The sequence below is a fragment of the Sciurus carolinensis genome, chromosome 6 (genome assembly GCF_902686445.1).
Source record: "Sciurus carolinensis chromosome 6, mSciCar1.2, whole genome shotgun sequence".
In the NCBI taxonomy this organism is placed as follows: Eukaryota; Metazoa; Chordata; class Mammalia; order Rodentia; family Sciuridae; genus Sciurus; species Sciurus carolinensis.
The window spans coordinates 158,614,729-158,628,023 of NC_062218.1; the positions used below are offsets into that span (position 1 = coordinate 158,614,729).

The 13,295-nt window shown below is 59.8% G+C and overlaps 1 protein-coding gene across 1 annotated transcript in view; it reads left to right on the forward strand.

The window, feature by feature from the left end:
• The window catches only part of Fgf18 (fibroblast growth factor 18), a 30,556-nt gene extending 17,709 nt beyond the window's left edge, over positions 1-12,847 (forward strand). The window contains exons 4-5 of the mRNA XM_047556160.1: positions 5,667-5,773; positions 11,840-12,847. Coding sequence (XP_047412116.1) covers positions 5,667-5,773; positions 11,840-12,106 — 374 coding nt within the window. The 3' untranslated portion in view covers positions 12,107-12,847. The remainder of the gene's footprint in view (positions 1-5,666; positions 5,774-11,839) is intronic.
• Positions 12,848-13,295: the final 448 nt, after the last annotated feature.

The following is a 13,295-nucleotide window of genomic DNA, read 5'->3' on the forward strand; positions in this document are numbered from 1 at the left end:
CCGTGGTCCTGGGGAGCGCGGCCACCTCTGGCTCGTGCTCTGTGGCCGCCTCTCCGGGTCCTGTCCCCTGTGTCTCTGGCAGGACTGTCCCTGGCCGCCTCTCAGTATCTTTCTCTTCCGTTTCCCACCCGTCAAGCCCAGAGTGTTCCAGGCGAGGTCCTGGGTCACCGCGGAGCCCGGCTGGGAGACCTGCCGGTCCCTGGGCCGCCTGAGCCCCTGCTCTTTCCTGTCACCGCAGGCCGGGGCTGTGTGGTCCCTTGTGCCTGCATCCCTGGGTCTGGATCTGCAGCTCGGGAGCTGCTCTGCTCCAGCGTAGCCCCACTGTGTGACTCTGGGGGCCTCAGTTTCTTCTTCTGGAAATGCATCACAGTTCCACCTCAGAGGCGGGTAGAGGCCAGGTGAGGCGGTTCGGTCTCCAGACGCTCAGCCTCCGACACCTGGCAGATGCTCCACCACGGTCAGCGTCACTTTTTCTCACCATTCTCCTTGGGCTTGTAAGGAGAACGGGGAGGGAGACCAGGCGTCATTCTAGAAAGCTCCTTCCCTCCGGCCCCTCTCCCAGTGCGGGCGGGCCTGGTCTTCAAGCCTGTGCCTCTGCACGTCCTGCCCCAGCGTGGCCGTGCCAGCTGCCCGGTGCTGGGCCCTGGGAAGCCTGCTCTCCGGCTCTCCTTTCCGGGGAGCTGGGGCAGGGGCTCCAGCCTGAGCCCCTGGTCTGTGCAGCGCTCCCGTCCCCAGGCCGTCTGGCCATGGTCCAGTCCTGCCCCGGGTGCCCCTCAGGGCTTCCCACCTGCATCTTCCTCCAGGTCACCCTAGGGACCCCTCCGTCCTCAAGGTCACTTGGAAGTGGAGGCGGGAGGGGTGGGCCTCTGCCTCTTGCTCTGATGGCCTCTCTGCCCCCCGAGTTCTGCCCACCGAGTGAGGCCGAGAGGAGACCCCACCCCCACCCAGTGCTGTTACTCGCTCTCCCCGGGAGGACGGTGCGAGGAGGGGAGGTGGACGGCAGAGCCGCGGACTGCAGGGGCAGCCTGCCTGGGTGTGAGTCCTGACTCCATCGCTGTGGCCCTGGGGACTGTGAAATGGGGATGATGGCCAGAGTCCTAACCTCTCGGTGACCCAGGGGGACTTAAGCACGGAGGCGCATCCCCAGCCCTTCTTCCACTTTGCTTGGAGACAGGGTCTCGCTGACTTGCTTAGGACCTCACTGAGTTGAGTTGCTGAGGCTGGCTTTGAACTCTCAGTCCTCCGGTCTCAGCCTCCCAAGCTGCTGGGTCACAGGTGTGCGCCACGGCGCCGGCCCTCACACGGCTCTGGTTAGGGTTGCTGAGGGCTCATGAAGAGTGCCGAGCACGTCAGAAGCTCTCCACGAATGTGAGTCACTATACGTTCTGCAGGAACATAGATAGAGGCCGTGCAAGTTACCTCAGCCTGGTTCAGAGAGGGACAGGGTTTCTTCCTTTCTTGCACAGCAAGGTTTTTCATCTTTGCTACTGAGGATGAGTGAGTGGGACCCCAGGATTCTAGCAAGTGGCATGAGTGATAACCAGGGACCACAGCAGGAGAGAGCAGAATGGTTAAGGGCATTGACTGTGAAATCAGAGGCTGGGTCCAAACCCTCACCCTAACCATCGCAGCCGAGTGCCGTTGGGCACATCCTTTCACCTCACTGCATCTCCTTTTTAGCTTTTTTTTGGTACTGGGAATTGAACCCAGGGGCACTTTACCACTGAGCTACATCCCCAGTCCTTTTTCTTCTTAATTTTGAGACAGGGTCTTGCTAAGTTGCTTAGAGTCTCACCAAATTGCTGAGGCTGGCCTTGAACTTGTGCTCCTCCTGCCTCAGCCTCCTCAGTTGGTGGGTCACAGGCACATGCCACACGCCCAGCTCTCTTTACTTCTCAGTGTTAGGTATACTTCCATTGCAAGGCTGTCCGTGCACTTTTTAGAACTCCTTACTGGTCGTTTCCCATGAGCCAGGCCTGGGATAGGGGCCGGAAGTCACAGAGATGAGTAAGTAGATAGGACCTTGTCCCCATAGAACTTACCTTCTTGTAAGTGGGGACAGACAATGAAAGGGTAAGGAACTGTGCTAGCTTTCCATCCCTGTAACAACACACCTGAGAGAATCAACTTGAAAAGAGGAAAGGTTTATTTTGGCTCAGTTTGGGAGGTTTTGGTCTGCTGCAGTTGGCTCACTGCTCTTGGGCGTCTGGGAGGCAGTACGTCCCAGCAGGAGTGCAGGTGGAGGAGGCCGCTTACTCACGGTGCCTGGAAGCAAAAAATAGAGGCGGAAGGGTGCAGGCCCCAAGTTCCCCTCCACAGCACACTCCCCCTGACTCTCCTCCTCCACTGCCCCCCCCCCCCCCGTTACAGGTTCTGCCACCTCCCAACAGTGCCAGGGACTGGGGACCCAGCCTTTCTTCCAGGGGCCTTTGGGGGGCCCTTATTTAAGCAATAACACAGGAGAGCGCTGTGGAGTGTGGTGCAGGGGTTTGGGGTCGGCTGGACGGGGGAGGTGGCGCCAACATTACCCAGCGTGGTCAGGGAAGGCCTCTCTGAGGAGTGACGTGTGAGTATCATGAGAGGTGCGGAGCCCCTATGAGAAACTCTGGGCAAAGCAGCCTCCAGGCAGTGGGAACAGCAAGTGCAAAGGCCCTGAGGCGGGAGTGTGCTGGGGTGTTGGAGGAGGAACAGGAGGCTCAGCAGCAGGTGGGAGGAGGGGAGGCCGGCAGAGAGCAGGGTCCAGGGGGGATGTGTCCCAGGGAAGAGTTCGGGTTTTCTTCTAAGTGGGTTGAGGATCCCTAGGTCTTTAGCAGGGAAGAGCTGTAATTTAATTGATAGTTTTGAAGGATTCCTCTGGCTGGTGTGTGCAGGGGAGACAGGTGGGGACGAGAATGGCAGAGGAAGGCGCCTGTTGAATTGCGCAGAGGGAGGGGAGAAAGATAATGTCATCGGCCCTCCACACGGCCTGCTGCAGGCCCCATGAATGGAACTGAGCCCAGGCTTCTGACTTCGGAGAGCTGCTTCCTGGGGACTGGGTGATGGGGGGGTGACGCTGGCGCAGACCTGGCCTGGGTGGAGTCTCCCTCTCGCTCCCAGAACTGCTGCTGCTATTACTCCCTGAAGACTTTACATAATTCTGGCCTGCGTCCCTCATTATGTCATGTGCTCAGTGAGTCTAGGTCACTGGCTGCCGCTGGGGTGGGGGAGGGCGGGAAGAGCACACGCTGTCTCCCTGGCGTGGTGGCCGCCAGGCGCAGACCCTGTGCTGCGGCGGTGGAGTGCAGTCCAGCGCGGTCCAGCCTCAGCCCTGTGGGCAGCTCCAGCGGAGGCCAGGCCCCTGCCGGCGCCCTGGCTGCCAGTGGTGGGGGTTTGCTTGGAGGCAGGTCTCTCCGCAGCCGGGACCTCGTCCCTGAGCTCGGGGTCCTGCACAGGGGGCAGCCCTGCCGCAGGGTGGCTCGTCTGACCCTCGGTTGCTACTCCAGAAAATGGGCACCGGCACTCCGGCGGGCTGGCTGGAGGAGGTCCAGAGGGGAGCCCTTCTGAGCCCACGGCCCAGCATGTGCTGGCAGGAGGCAGGCAGAGGGGGCCTCCCCTGGGACTTACTTGGGGTGTCCTGGGTTCCAGCCCCGTGGTCCCAAAGCCTGGAACGGCCAGGCCAGAAACAAGAGCCTGGGCCCCGGGCACTTCCACATGTGCTTCCTGGTGGCCGCTGTCCCCAGAGGCAGGCCGATCAGCGGCCCGACCCGGGTGCAGGTCCTAGGCCACCCCGGGCGCGCGGCGGTGTTTTCCACTGTTTTTTTTTTTTTTTTTCCTTTTAGGAAAACAGTTTGTTTTTTCAGTTTTTAGGGAACTTAAGCCACACTTGCTGCCTCCCCTTCCCATCCTCTGAGAGTAGAGCGACACCAGGTCACATCATCCTTGCAGGCACTGGGAAGAATCAGGGTGGTTCCATTTTACAGGTGAAGAGACTAAGGCCTGCGGGCCTGTGGTCAGCATGGGCCTGCGGTGGCATTGGCCTCCGTGCGCCCCAGAGCTGGCGCTCCTGTGCCTCTGCTGCCGGGTTGGAAGCTCCTGGGGTTGTCCTGGGCCCCGTGCCCTCACCGCGGCCAGGACGGAGCTTGGTGAATGGGCAGAGCTGCCGACCTGCCCAGCCCCGGGGTGCCAGGGCCTGCACTGGAGGGCCGGTGCCCCGCCCCTGCGCCGCGCCCCGCCCCCTGCATCACTCCCCGCCCCCTGCGCCCCTGGCCCCAGTTCAGGTTCCTGGCCCAGCGCTTCCTGGGGGAGGTGGAGGAAGAGGGTGCCTCCCTGCTCCCAGAATTTCTGAATCCTTGTTAGATCTTTAAATTTTATGTAGATTCTTTTTTTTCCCCTTGGAAAGGCATTTTAATTAGTAATGGTGTCAAAGGAGCACTGAATTAATTATTGGAAATCCTGAGTTCCACATGGTTTCAGTTTTCACAACAGGGTACCAGGGTCTATATCTGTGATTTTTTTTTATTAAAATCATATCGAGTGTATTTTAGGGGCACTGAGATACACATTTTGTGGCTCCAAGGATCCTGTACACAGGAATTTGGGGCTGTGATTTTTGTTATAGAGAGCAAGTCCCTTGTCACTGGAATTAAACTTTTGTGGGTGAAGGAGGGGCAGGTGTTGGGAAGCAGAGGGTCAGGGAGGGCAGCCTGAGAATTACCACAGCCAAAGAAAGCAGCTTTCGGGGGGAAGTGGTACTGGGGGAACCAGACATGGGGGTCAGGTCCAGCAGGCAAAGAGAGCTCAGAGAGGTTGTGTGACCTTCTCAAAGTCACACAGCACCCAGATGGGGAAACATGTGGACTGGCAGAGGGAGGGGGATGGTCTGGACACAGCATGCCTTAATGGAGGAATAGTCACCCTTTGGCTTCTTGACCCCCATTCAGTCAGGGGTTTAGAGGTGCGGTACTGGACACCCACAGGGAGGCCGTGTGGAACATGGGTGGTTTAGCATGGTGTGCTCCACCTTGGATGAGGAGGAATCGGTCCTGATTGGGACTTCTGGCCCTGGGGACTTAGTTGCCCTTTAGCTTTGGCGGCCTGGAGGGAGGGAAGTGGAAGATCCTGAACCCCCTTTCCCTGGGGCTGTGCCTCCTCCTGGTGTCCTGCTACATCAAGGGCAGAGGTGCCACTAGGCACCAGCAGGGGTTCCAGATGTTTGGGGGGGGAGGGGGGACTGCCACCTAACTTTTGGAGGAAATGGCTTGAGCCCCAAAGTCGGGTGTGTGTGTGTGTGTGTGCGCGCGTGCATGCACATGTGTCTGCTGCTTCCCTCTCTTCAGAGACTGCGACTTCTCAGGGGTATTTGTACAGCTGTCTGAGATGCTTTGGGGAGTGGAGTCGTGGGACTCCAGAAGAGGGATGATGAGGAGGAGGGAACATGGGTATTTAGCCACCAGGGACAGAACTCTGGCAGGAGCCCTCTGAGTCCCAGGAGGGAGCTGAGAGGCTTGAAGGCGGATCAGGTGCCAGCAGCGACCTTCTCTCCTGGGGCGGGGTGTTTCTGTGGGACCTGTCAGAGGCCTGCCTCGGGCCTGATTTGGGGACGGAGGGACCAGGGATAGAGTCAGGGACCAGGCTGCTGAGCCTTTAGACTAGACTTTAAAAACTGTCTTATTCTCCTGCCTTCCAAGCCCAGCTCCTAGTGGAGACAGACACCTTCGGTAGTCAAGTGCGGATCAAGGGCAAGGAGACGGAATTCTACCTGTGCATGAACCGCAAAGGCAAGCTCGTGGGGAAGGTGAGTGACGGCCGGCGCTTCCTGGCGAGCTGGGAGAGTGTGTCTGGGTCCCGACGGCCCCCTATGGAAAGCAGACCGTGAGCGTGCATGTGCGCGTGCGCGAGGGGGCTCAAGTCCCCACGTCCCTCCCTTCGCCCTTCTTGGGCTGGCACCTGCGGGAGCCGGGCCTGGCGGTGGCTGCCACTCCGGGTTGCAGGCAGAGCCGGGTCTCCCGGCGGGTGCGAGCCCTGGCTGGCTCAGCCGCGAGAGAACCGAAGGGGCTCCACAGCGTCCTGCCTCCGTGTCCCTGACGTCTGGGGAGAGGGACGGCAGGCCAAGGGCTGCGGCTGCGCGATCGTTTTAACAATCGCCAGGGGTTCACAGCGCCGCCCAGCAGCGGCCTCCGGAAGCCGACCGCCTCGTCAGCGCTGGGCCTCACGGTTCTAGCATTTCAGGAAGATTTTATTACTTTGGAACTGGCGGGAGAGCTGCATGTAACAAATTAGGGCCGGCGCGGTGGCCCAGGCGGGGCGCGGGTCCTGCGGTGCTTCGCCGAGCCCCACCCCTCTGCGGGCTGCTGGCCTGCGGAGGTCCCACGCGCTTCCCCTGGGCTTCAAGGGGAAGGTGCCGCTGGAGTGGCTCTGTGAGGTCGTTCGCGGTGCCCTCTTCCCGCAGGGCTCGCCTCACCCCCTACTCAGTATATATGGGATCAGCCCAATTCCAAGGGGGATGGGCTTCCTTCCGGGATAAGGGCCTGGGGGATTATGCGGCTCATAGGTTTTGTTGGGGTAAAGGGAGATGGGCACCTCTGTGAAGCCCGTTTTGATTTCTTGAATCCCCCGCTCTTATCCCTGCCCCATACCCATACGGGGCCAGGGAGGTGCAGAGAATTGACACATGCTGGTACCAGCTTCCTTTAACTGAGCAGCTACTTTCTTCTGGCAAAATGCTTCCCAGTAATCCCAGAGGTTGGTACTATCCCCATCCCCATTTCACAGGTGGGAAAGTGGAGGCTTGGCCACAACCAGGGGCACTTGTCCCAGGTCCCACACTAGAACCAGGCGGGATTCAAAGCCCAGTTTGGAAGGAGAAGATTCCAGCCACATTGCACGTACCAACCCAAGCAGCTCGGAGAACAAAATAATAGTAACCCCAGAGCGGTGGGGATGGTTTTAATTAGTGATTCACTCGGCCGGCGCGAGGCGGCTGGCCGGCGAGGGGACCGGGGCCGCGTCTGGGGCTGGGGCTGTGGGCGCTGGGTCCCCTGGCCTGGCGGGGTCCCCTGGCCGGCCGGCTGCTTCCTGCGGCGGGGGCCCAGTCCTGCTTCAGGCGCTTTGTTCTGCTGCCCGCCTGGGCCTCCTCCCAGGCCCAACCTGCTTTGAGTTTGAGGCTCATTTTTCTCTTTTGCTCCCCAAAGAAGGGGCTGGCGGCACCTCGCGTGCCCGATGCCCATGCCGCCTCGCCCGGCTGTTCCCGGCATCCTGACCCCGGCAGGGCCATCGTGGGGTCAGAGGAGCGGCCGTCCTGGCCGTCCTGCCGCCCTCCGCCCGCCGGCTGGCCGCTGAGTCACCGCTTCCACAGGAGCCGGCTCCGATTTCCTGCCCCCTCGCCCTCTCTCCCGTCTTTAATATTGGTGACGGTTCAGCTGGCGCTGCGGCTGGAGGCCCGGCCCCCGCCGCTCCCTCCTCGCCCAGGCGCCGCCCCAGCGCCTTTCTTCGGTGCTGACCCGGCCCAGGGTGCCGCATCCACCTGTCCCACTCCCTGTCCCACCAGGCCCCGCCCCTGTGGTCCATCTGGCCTCTGAAGCTGCGATCCAGGCCGTTGGGCTGCTGTCCCGGCCACAACCTCCCTGGCCGCTGCAGCCGCAGGTCCTGGGATCCCCTCCTTGATGGCCGGGTGTGTCCTTCCTTCTGCTGCCTCCTGGTGTGGGTTTCTGGGCTCTGGTGAGGCAGGCTTTCCCCCCTGCCCGTCCATAGTCTCCCGATGCCCTCCACCCCCAATGCTGCTGGACCTCATCCTCGAGGCTACAAGCCTCGCACTCCTCTAGGGGACACTCGAGGCCCCGGAGGCCCCCTGGCGTGGTGGCCTTCCTTCTGGCTCAAGCCTTCAACTCCCTCTAGCCATCCCTGGCCCTGGGTCTGCCCCTGCCCACCCCAGAGTCCTCCCTGCACCCCTCTTGCTCATCTGCTCCCCTGGTTGTCTTTGTCTGTCCTGTGTCTCTGTCCCCCAACAGCCTGGGTGCTCAATGGGGTCCATCCTTGTACAGCAAAGAGCATCAAAGAAATAGAAATGTACTTCCGGCTTTCTGAGCTGACCCGACTTCCAGCCAGAATGATGGCTCAGAGAGCCCCGGCCTGCCTGAGGCTCAGTGTCCTCGTTCTGAAGTGAGGATGTGCTGCTGGCCCTAAGTTAGTTCCTTTCCCTTCGCAGCCGGGTCACGAAGCTGCTCCTTTAGCCGTGGCGACCCCTGGCCTCGCGCCTTTGCAGCAGCTCAACAGGACAGCGCCTGTGGCCTCCTGACCCTGGTGCCGGCCGTGCACACCTCTGGCGGGGGCCTGCCATGCCCTGGGCCCTGCACTGCCGTCACCCCCTCTGCTGCCTGTGCCAGCGGCCCCCACGCCCTTCCTGTGAGCCCCTGTGTGCTCGGGCAGTCCCCCTCCTTGCCACAGCTCTGAAGCCCAGGCGGGCACTTTCTCTCACCTCGTAAGTGGCTTTGAGGATCCAGCGTGTGTGATTATTGATGAGTCCTCTTTGGGGCAGTGTAGAGCTTCAGACCCTTTTTAGAGCCCACCAGCACATCCTTAAGACCACTTAGGTTGTAAGTAACAGAAACTCCACTCAAAATGCTTTAAGCAGAATTTTTTGGTGCATAGAGCTAAAAATGTCTAGGGATCTGGTTTTAGGTAAGGTCTGATCTAGGGACCAGATGATGTTATCAGGATTCAGTCTTCAGATCCAATAGAAGGACTAGGAGGTCAGAGGCGGGAGTTGGGGCCGGAGAATGGAGCTCCGCTTCACCAAGGTTCTGGGTGGGGCTGTTTACTCCTGGCTCGGTGTGGCCGCTCTGTCGCCTGGACCAACTGAATCGGTCCTTCTGGGGGTGGGGCCTCGCACAGGTGTGTTTAAATCTCTGCAGGGATCAGCAGGCCACAGAGGCGTCAGGAGCAGAGGTGAGGGTCAGGCTCGGTGTGGCATGCTGCCTGTGTTCCCGGTGGGACCCCTGGCATGGCCCGAGGCCTCTGGCTGGTTCCCAAGGCCCCCCGTGCCCTGGGGGTTGGGCAGCCCTCCTGCCACCCTCTGAGCTCCACCCAGGCGCGTGCTGAGCCTGTTTGCCTGGTGCTGTTCTGACGCCCTGAACGTGCAGCCCACTCTGTGCCGATGGCACTCCGTGGGTCGGGGCAGGGGTTGGCGGGTGGCGTCCGCTCCCCGTCCGCTCTCCCCACGGGCCTCTCTGGAGCAGACAGGGGACGTGAGCAGGAGTGGTTGGAGCGGGCCAAGCCTGCCATGTGCAGGCCCGTGACCTTGGGCAAGCGCCTCTGCCCACCGTGAGCTCTGCTTCATCCTGTGAGCAGAGGCGACCTCGGCCAGTTAAGAGGATGAGGTGACATCTGGATGCGGCCGTATCTGGCCTGTGGTCAGTGACAAATAAATGCTGAATGAAGGAGCAGGGGACAAGTGGGACCGGTAGGGGTCTCCAGCCCTCTTCCCGCTCTGCCTCCTGATCACTGTGTCCCCAGGAGCGACGTTCTAGGACATCGCTGGGCACAGGTAGAGCTTCCAGGAGACAGAGTCTGCTTTCCTTTAGACTTGTTCGTGTCACCCGCTGTGTCCATCCCAGTGAGACTCGGTGGGCGTCCTGGCTTGGGCTAAGGTCAAGCTGAGCCTGGAGCGGGAAGCTCTGGGGCCAGGAGGAGGGAGGAGGTGCTGAATGCTGGAGCCCGGTGGGGCGGGTGCCGGGGCTCGGAGCTGGAGGACGGCGCACGAATGAGGCCTGGCAGGGAGAGGCGGAGCCCGGGGAGAGGGTCCCTGAAGGAAGCAAGCTGAGGTCCAGGCAGCAGCAAGAGCCCAGCAAGGGTGGAGGCGCATGGCGAAGCCTTTGTCCTATTTGCTCTGACTGTTTTGTGAAGACCAGTTGAAGAACTGAACTCAGGTTAGACAGGCAGCTTCCAGAATTTTCCTTGGGAGACCAAAGCCCAGGGCCCACTCCCCTCCGCTGCCTTTGCACATTCCTGGCTTCCCCTGCAAGGGTCCCTCACGGCCTTCTCACTCATACGGTCCTCCGGGTATCTCCCAAGCCTGTGCCTGTCCCCTCTGCAGCCTCCTCGAGAGTGTTTCCTTACCCGCCTTCCCTTCTGCAAAGTTCAGCACTGGGTCTGCAGGGCCCAGGCTTGCTCTCTGCTCAGAGGTGAAGGTTCCTGGAAGCTCCAGCCCGCTTTCCACTTCAAACAAAAGGCTGGAACCTGCACCTCAGTCTCCTCACACAGCCAGACCTCCCGGCTTCCAAGTTGGCTGGGTGGCCGTGCGGAACGAGGAGTGGGCCCGGCCTAAATCTGACAAAGGCCTTCCCTGCATCCTGCGCTCTCCCGCAGAGCAATCCTGCCGCCCTTTGTCCAGGAGGCAGGCCAGTCCTGAGAAACCCCCTGCTCTTTAAGATTCCCCCAGCCAGTTCCCTCTGTGGCTCAGACCTGTTGAGAAGCATGCTCCTCAGGACATCCCAGAGGAAGTCATTGTTCCCGCTTGACAGGCGAGGGATCCGAGGCTTGGAGAGTGCAGCTAGCCAAGCTGAGGTGACACAGGAAGTGAGGGTTCCTTTGACTTCTGCCTCTGAATTCAGTGCTCTGGTTCTGCCAAGCGGGTTTACATGCTTGCTGGGGAGCCTGAGGCCCAGGACCGTGGGCACGGGCTTTGGCGTTTGGCCGCGTGAGACTCCCACCTGCCAAGTACTGAGACGTGCCACATCCATGTTGGATGTGATTTACATTTAACTTCAGCCTCACGGGGTTGAGCGAGGTTGAGTTGCTGCTTCACATTAGGATTGGCACAAACCTGTCCTGGCTCCTTTCTGGTGCATGTGATGGAACACAGGCTCAGCTGGTTCTGAGGAAGTGAGACAGTATTGGCCCACGTAACTGTGAGGTCACTTGAACTTCAGACGTGCCTGTATCCAGAGCCCACATGACGTGACTCAGGCCTTGGGGCCTGTCTTTCTCTTCCTCTTGGCGTGGCTTGCTCTGTTCTGGCACCACAGCCAGACACGATTTCCCCTTTGGGTGGCAAGATGGCCGCCTCTGTTTCAGCTTTACAGATTCCTCAAGTTTGAATCGGCCTCTGTTTTTCCAGTTCCCTTATACAAAGGTCTCAGCAGCACTCCGAATGAATGACCTGGGACAGGTGGCCACCAGTGAACTGGTCATGGAGGTCTGAGGAGAACTGAGGTTTGGCTGGCTGTCGTCTCCTGTTCTAGTGGGGACCAGGTGGGGTCCCTGGCGTGAGGCAGGAGCGTGGGGACAGAATGAAGTCCCAAATGACAGCAGGAGTCTGTGACTTGCTTGGGGAACAGGAGGAGATGCAGGGACCAATGATAAAAGTCCACTGGGCAGGAAGTGGACAGTGCAGATGAGGCCTTACGCTGTGCTGCCCCAGTGTGGCCACTTGCCATGCCCGCCCCTCCCAGCTCTGCCCCTCGCTCCTGCCCTTTCCTCTGTCTCCTCCACCGATGGACCCTGTGGCGCCAGGCTTCGGTCAGGCTTCTGAAGCTTTCCGGGGGCCCGCTGTGCAGCCCAGTTCTGTCCTTGGTTCTCGGTCACTCTTAGTCTCTGACAGCCCCTCCCCCTCCCCCCCAGCTGATGTCTGGTCACACTGGCCATCTTCAGCAGGGATCCCTGACCCGACATCTCCTCTCAGTCACCGTCCCCGCTCTGTACCCACTCTGCTCCTCGGCTGTGAAGTCCAGCCTGCCTCTGCTGTGCTGGGCGTTGGGCCTACTCTCTCTCCCTGCTGCAAACCGCTTCGCCATGGCCCCTCGACTGGGGTCCACAAGGATCACTGGCTCATTTTTCTTTACTGCTCCTCCTCTCTCCCCTGCAGCCCGATGGCACCAGCAAGGAGTGCGTGTTCATTGAGAAGGTTCTGGAGAACAACTACACAGCTCTGATGTCGGCCAAGTACTCTGGCTGGTACGTGGGCTTCACCAAGAAGGGGCGGCCTCGCAAGGGCCCGAAGACCAGGGAGAACCAGCAGGATGTGCACTTCATGAAGCGCTACCCCAAGGGGCAGGCAGAGCTGCAGAAGCCCTTCAAGTACACAACGGTGACCAAGCGGTCCCGGCGGATCCGCCCCACGCACCCCGGCTAGGCCCGGGCCCCAGGCCACCGGCCCGCTCACACTCCCAGAGAATGGCCTCAGAGGAATATTTTTACATGAAAAATAAGGAAGAAGCTCTATTTTTGTACATTTGTGTTTAAAAGAAGACAAGAAACTGAACCAAAACTCTTGGGGGGAGGGGCGACGGGATTTTACTGTTGACTTGAAACCCCGGGACAAGACTCAGGCAGAGGCTGCTGCCAGCCCACCGGTGCCTGCCCCTCTCTCTCCAGGAGTGGCAGCTCTGACTTGTCCCCAGAGGACTCAACGAGGGAGCCGACACTCCGAGAAACCAAAGTTCTTTTTCCCAAAGGTTCTGAAAGCAAAGAAAGAAGGAAAAAAAGAAAACAGAGAAAGTAGTTCCCCTTCCTGCGACAACCCATGTCCCCAACCCCAGCCCTGCCCCGAACTCCAACAAGAATCGCTCTCTGGTTTGCAGTCATTTATTTATTGTCTGCTGCAAGCTGTCCCGAGACCCGCGCAGGGAAGGCGTGCCGGGGCGCCCGCGCGGACTCCCCACGACAGGCGGCCTCGTCCAGCCATGGCCCCCTGGGTTGCTGGCGGTCCTGGAGGATGCTGCTATGGGCCTTGCTGACCACGTGACTAGTGCACCAATGATAAGGGGTTACTTTAAGACCAGCTATATTATATATATTATATATATAAGCTATTTATTTCACCTCTCTGTATATTGCAGTTTCATGAACAAGTATTACTGCCTCAACAATTAAAAACAACTGACAAATTATTTAAAAAATCGTGAGGCGCGTGGTGCCTGGGGCAAGCTGGGCAGGGCACTTCTCTGTGTCCTTGTGGGTCTGTCCTCTTTGCCTCCGGCCGGTCATTCATTCTTAGGTTCGTTGGGCGCTCAGCCCTGAGCAGGCAGCCTCGAGGGAGGACAGTCGGACCCAGCACTGACCATTCTGTTGTCCAGCATTTCCCATGTTCGGCCTGGGTGCCGAGGTTCTGTTCGGGGTCCTGGGGTTTACCCAGCAGGCCCAGTCCACGGGGGGCCTCACTTCTGGGAACCCCCTGAAGCCTCCCTTCAGTCTGAGATTGAGTGAAGGCTTTGTCCGCTCAGATGTTTATTAAGCACCTACTAAGTGCCAGGCAGTCTCCTAGGTCCTGGGAAGTCATCTAAGACACACACACAGTCCTCCTCACAGAGGTCGCAAGGTAG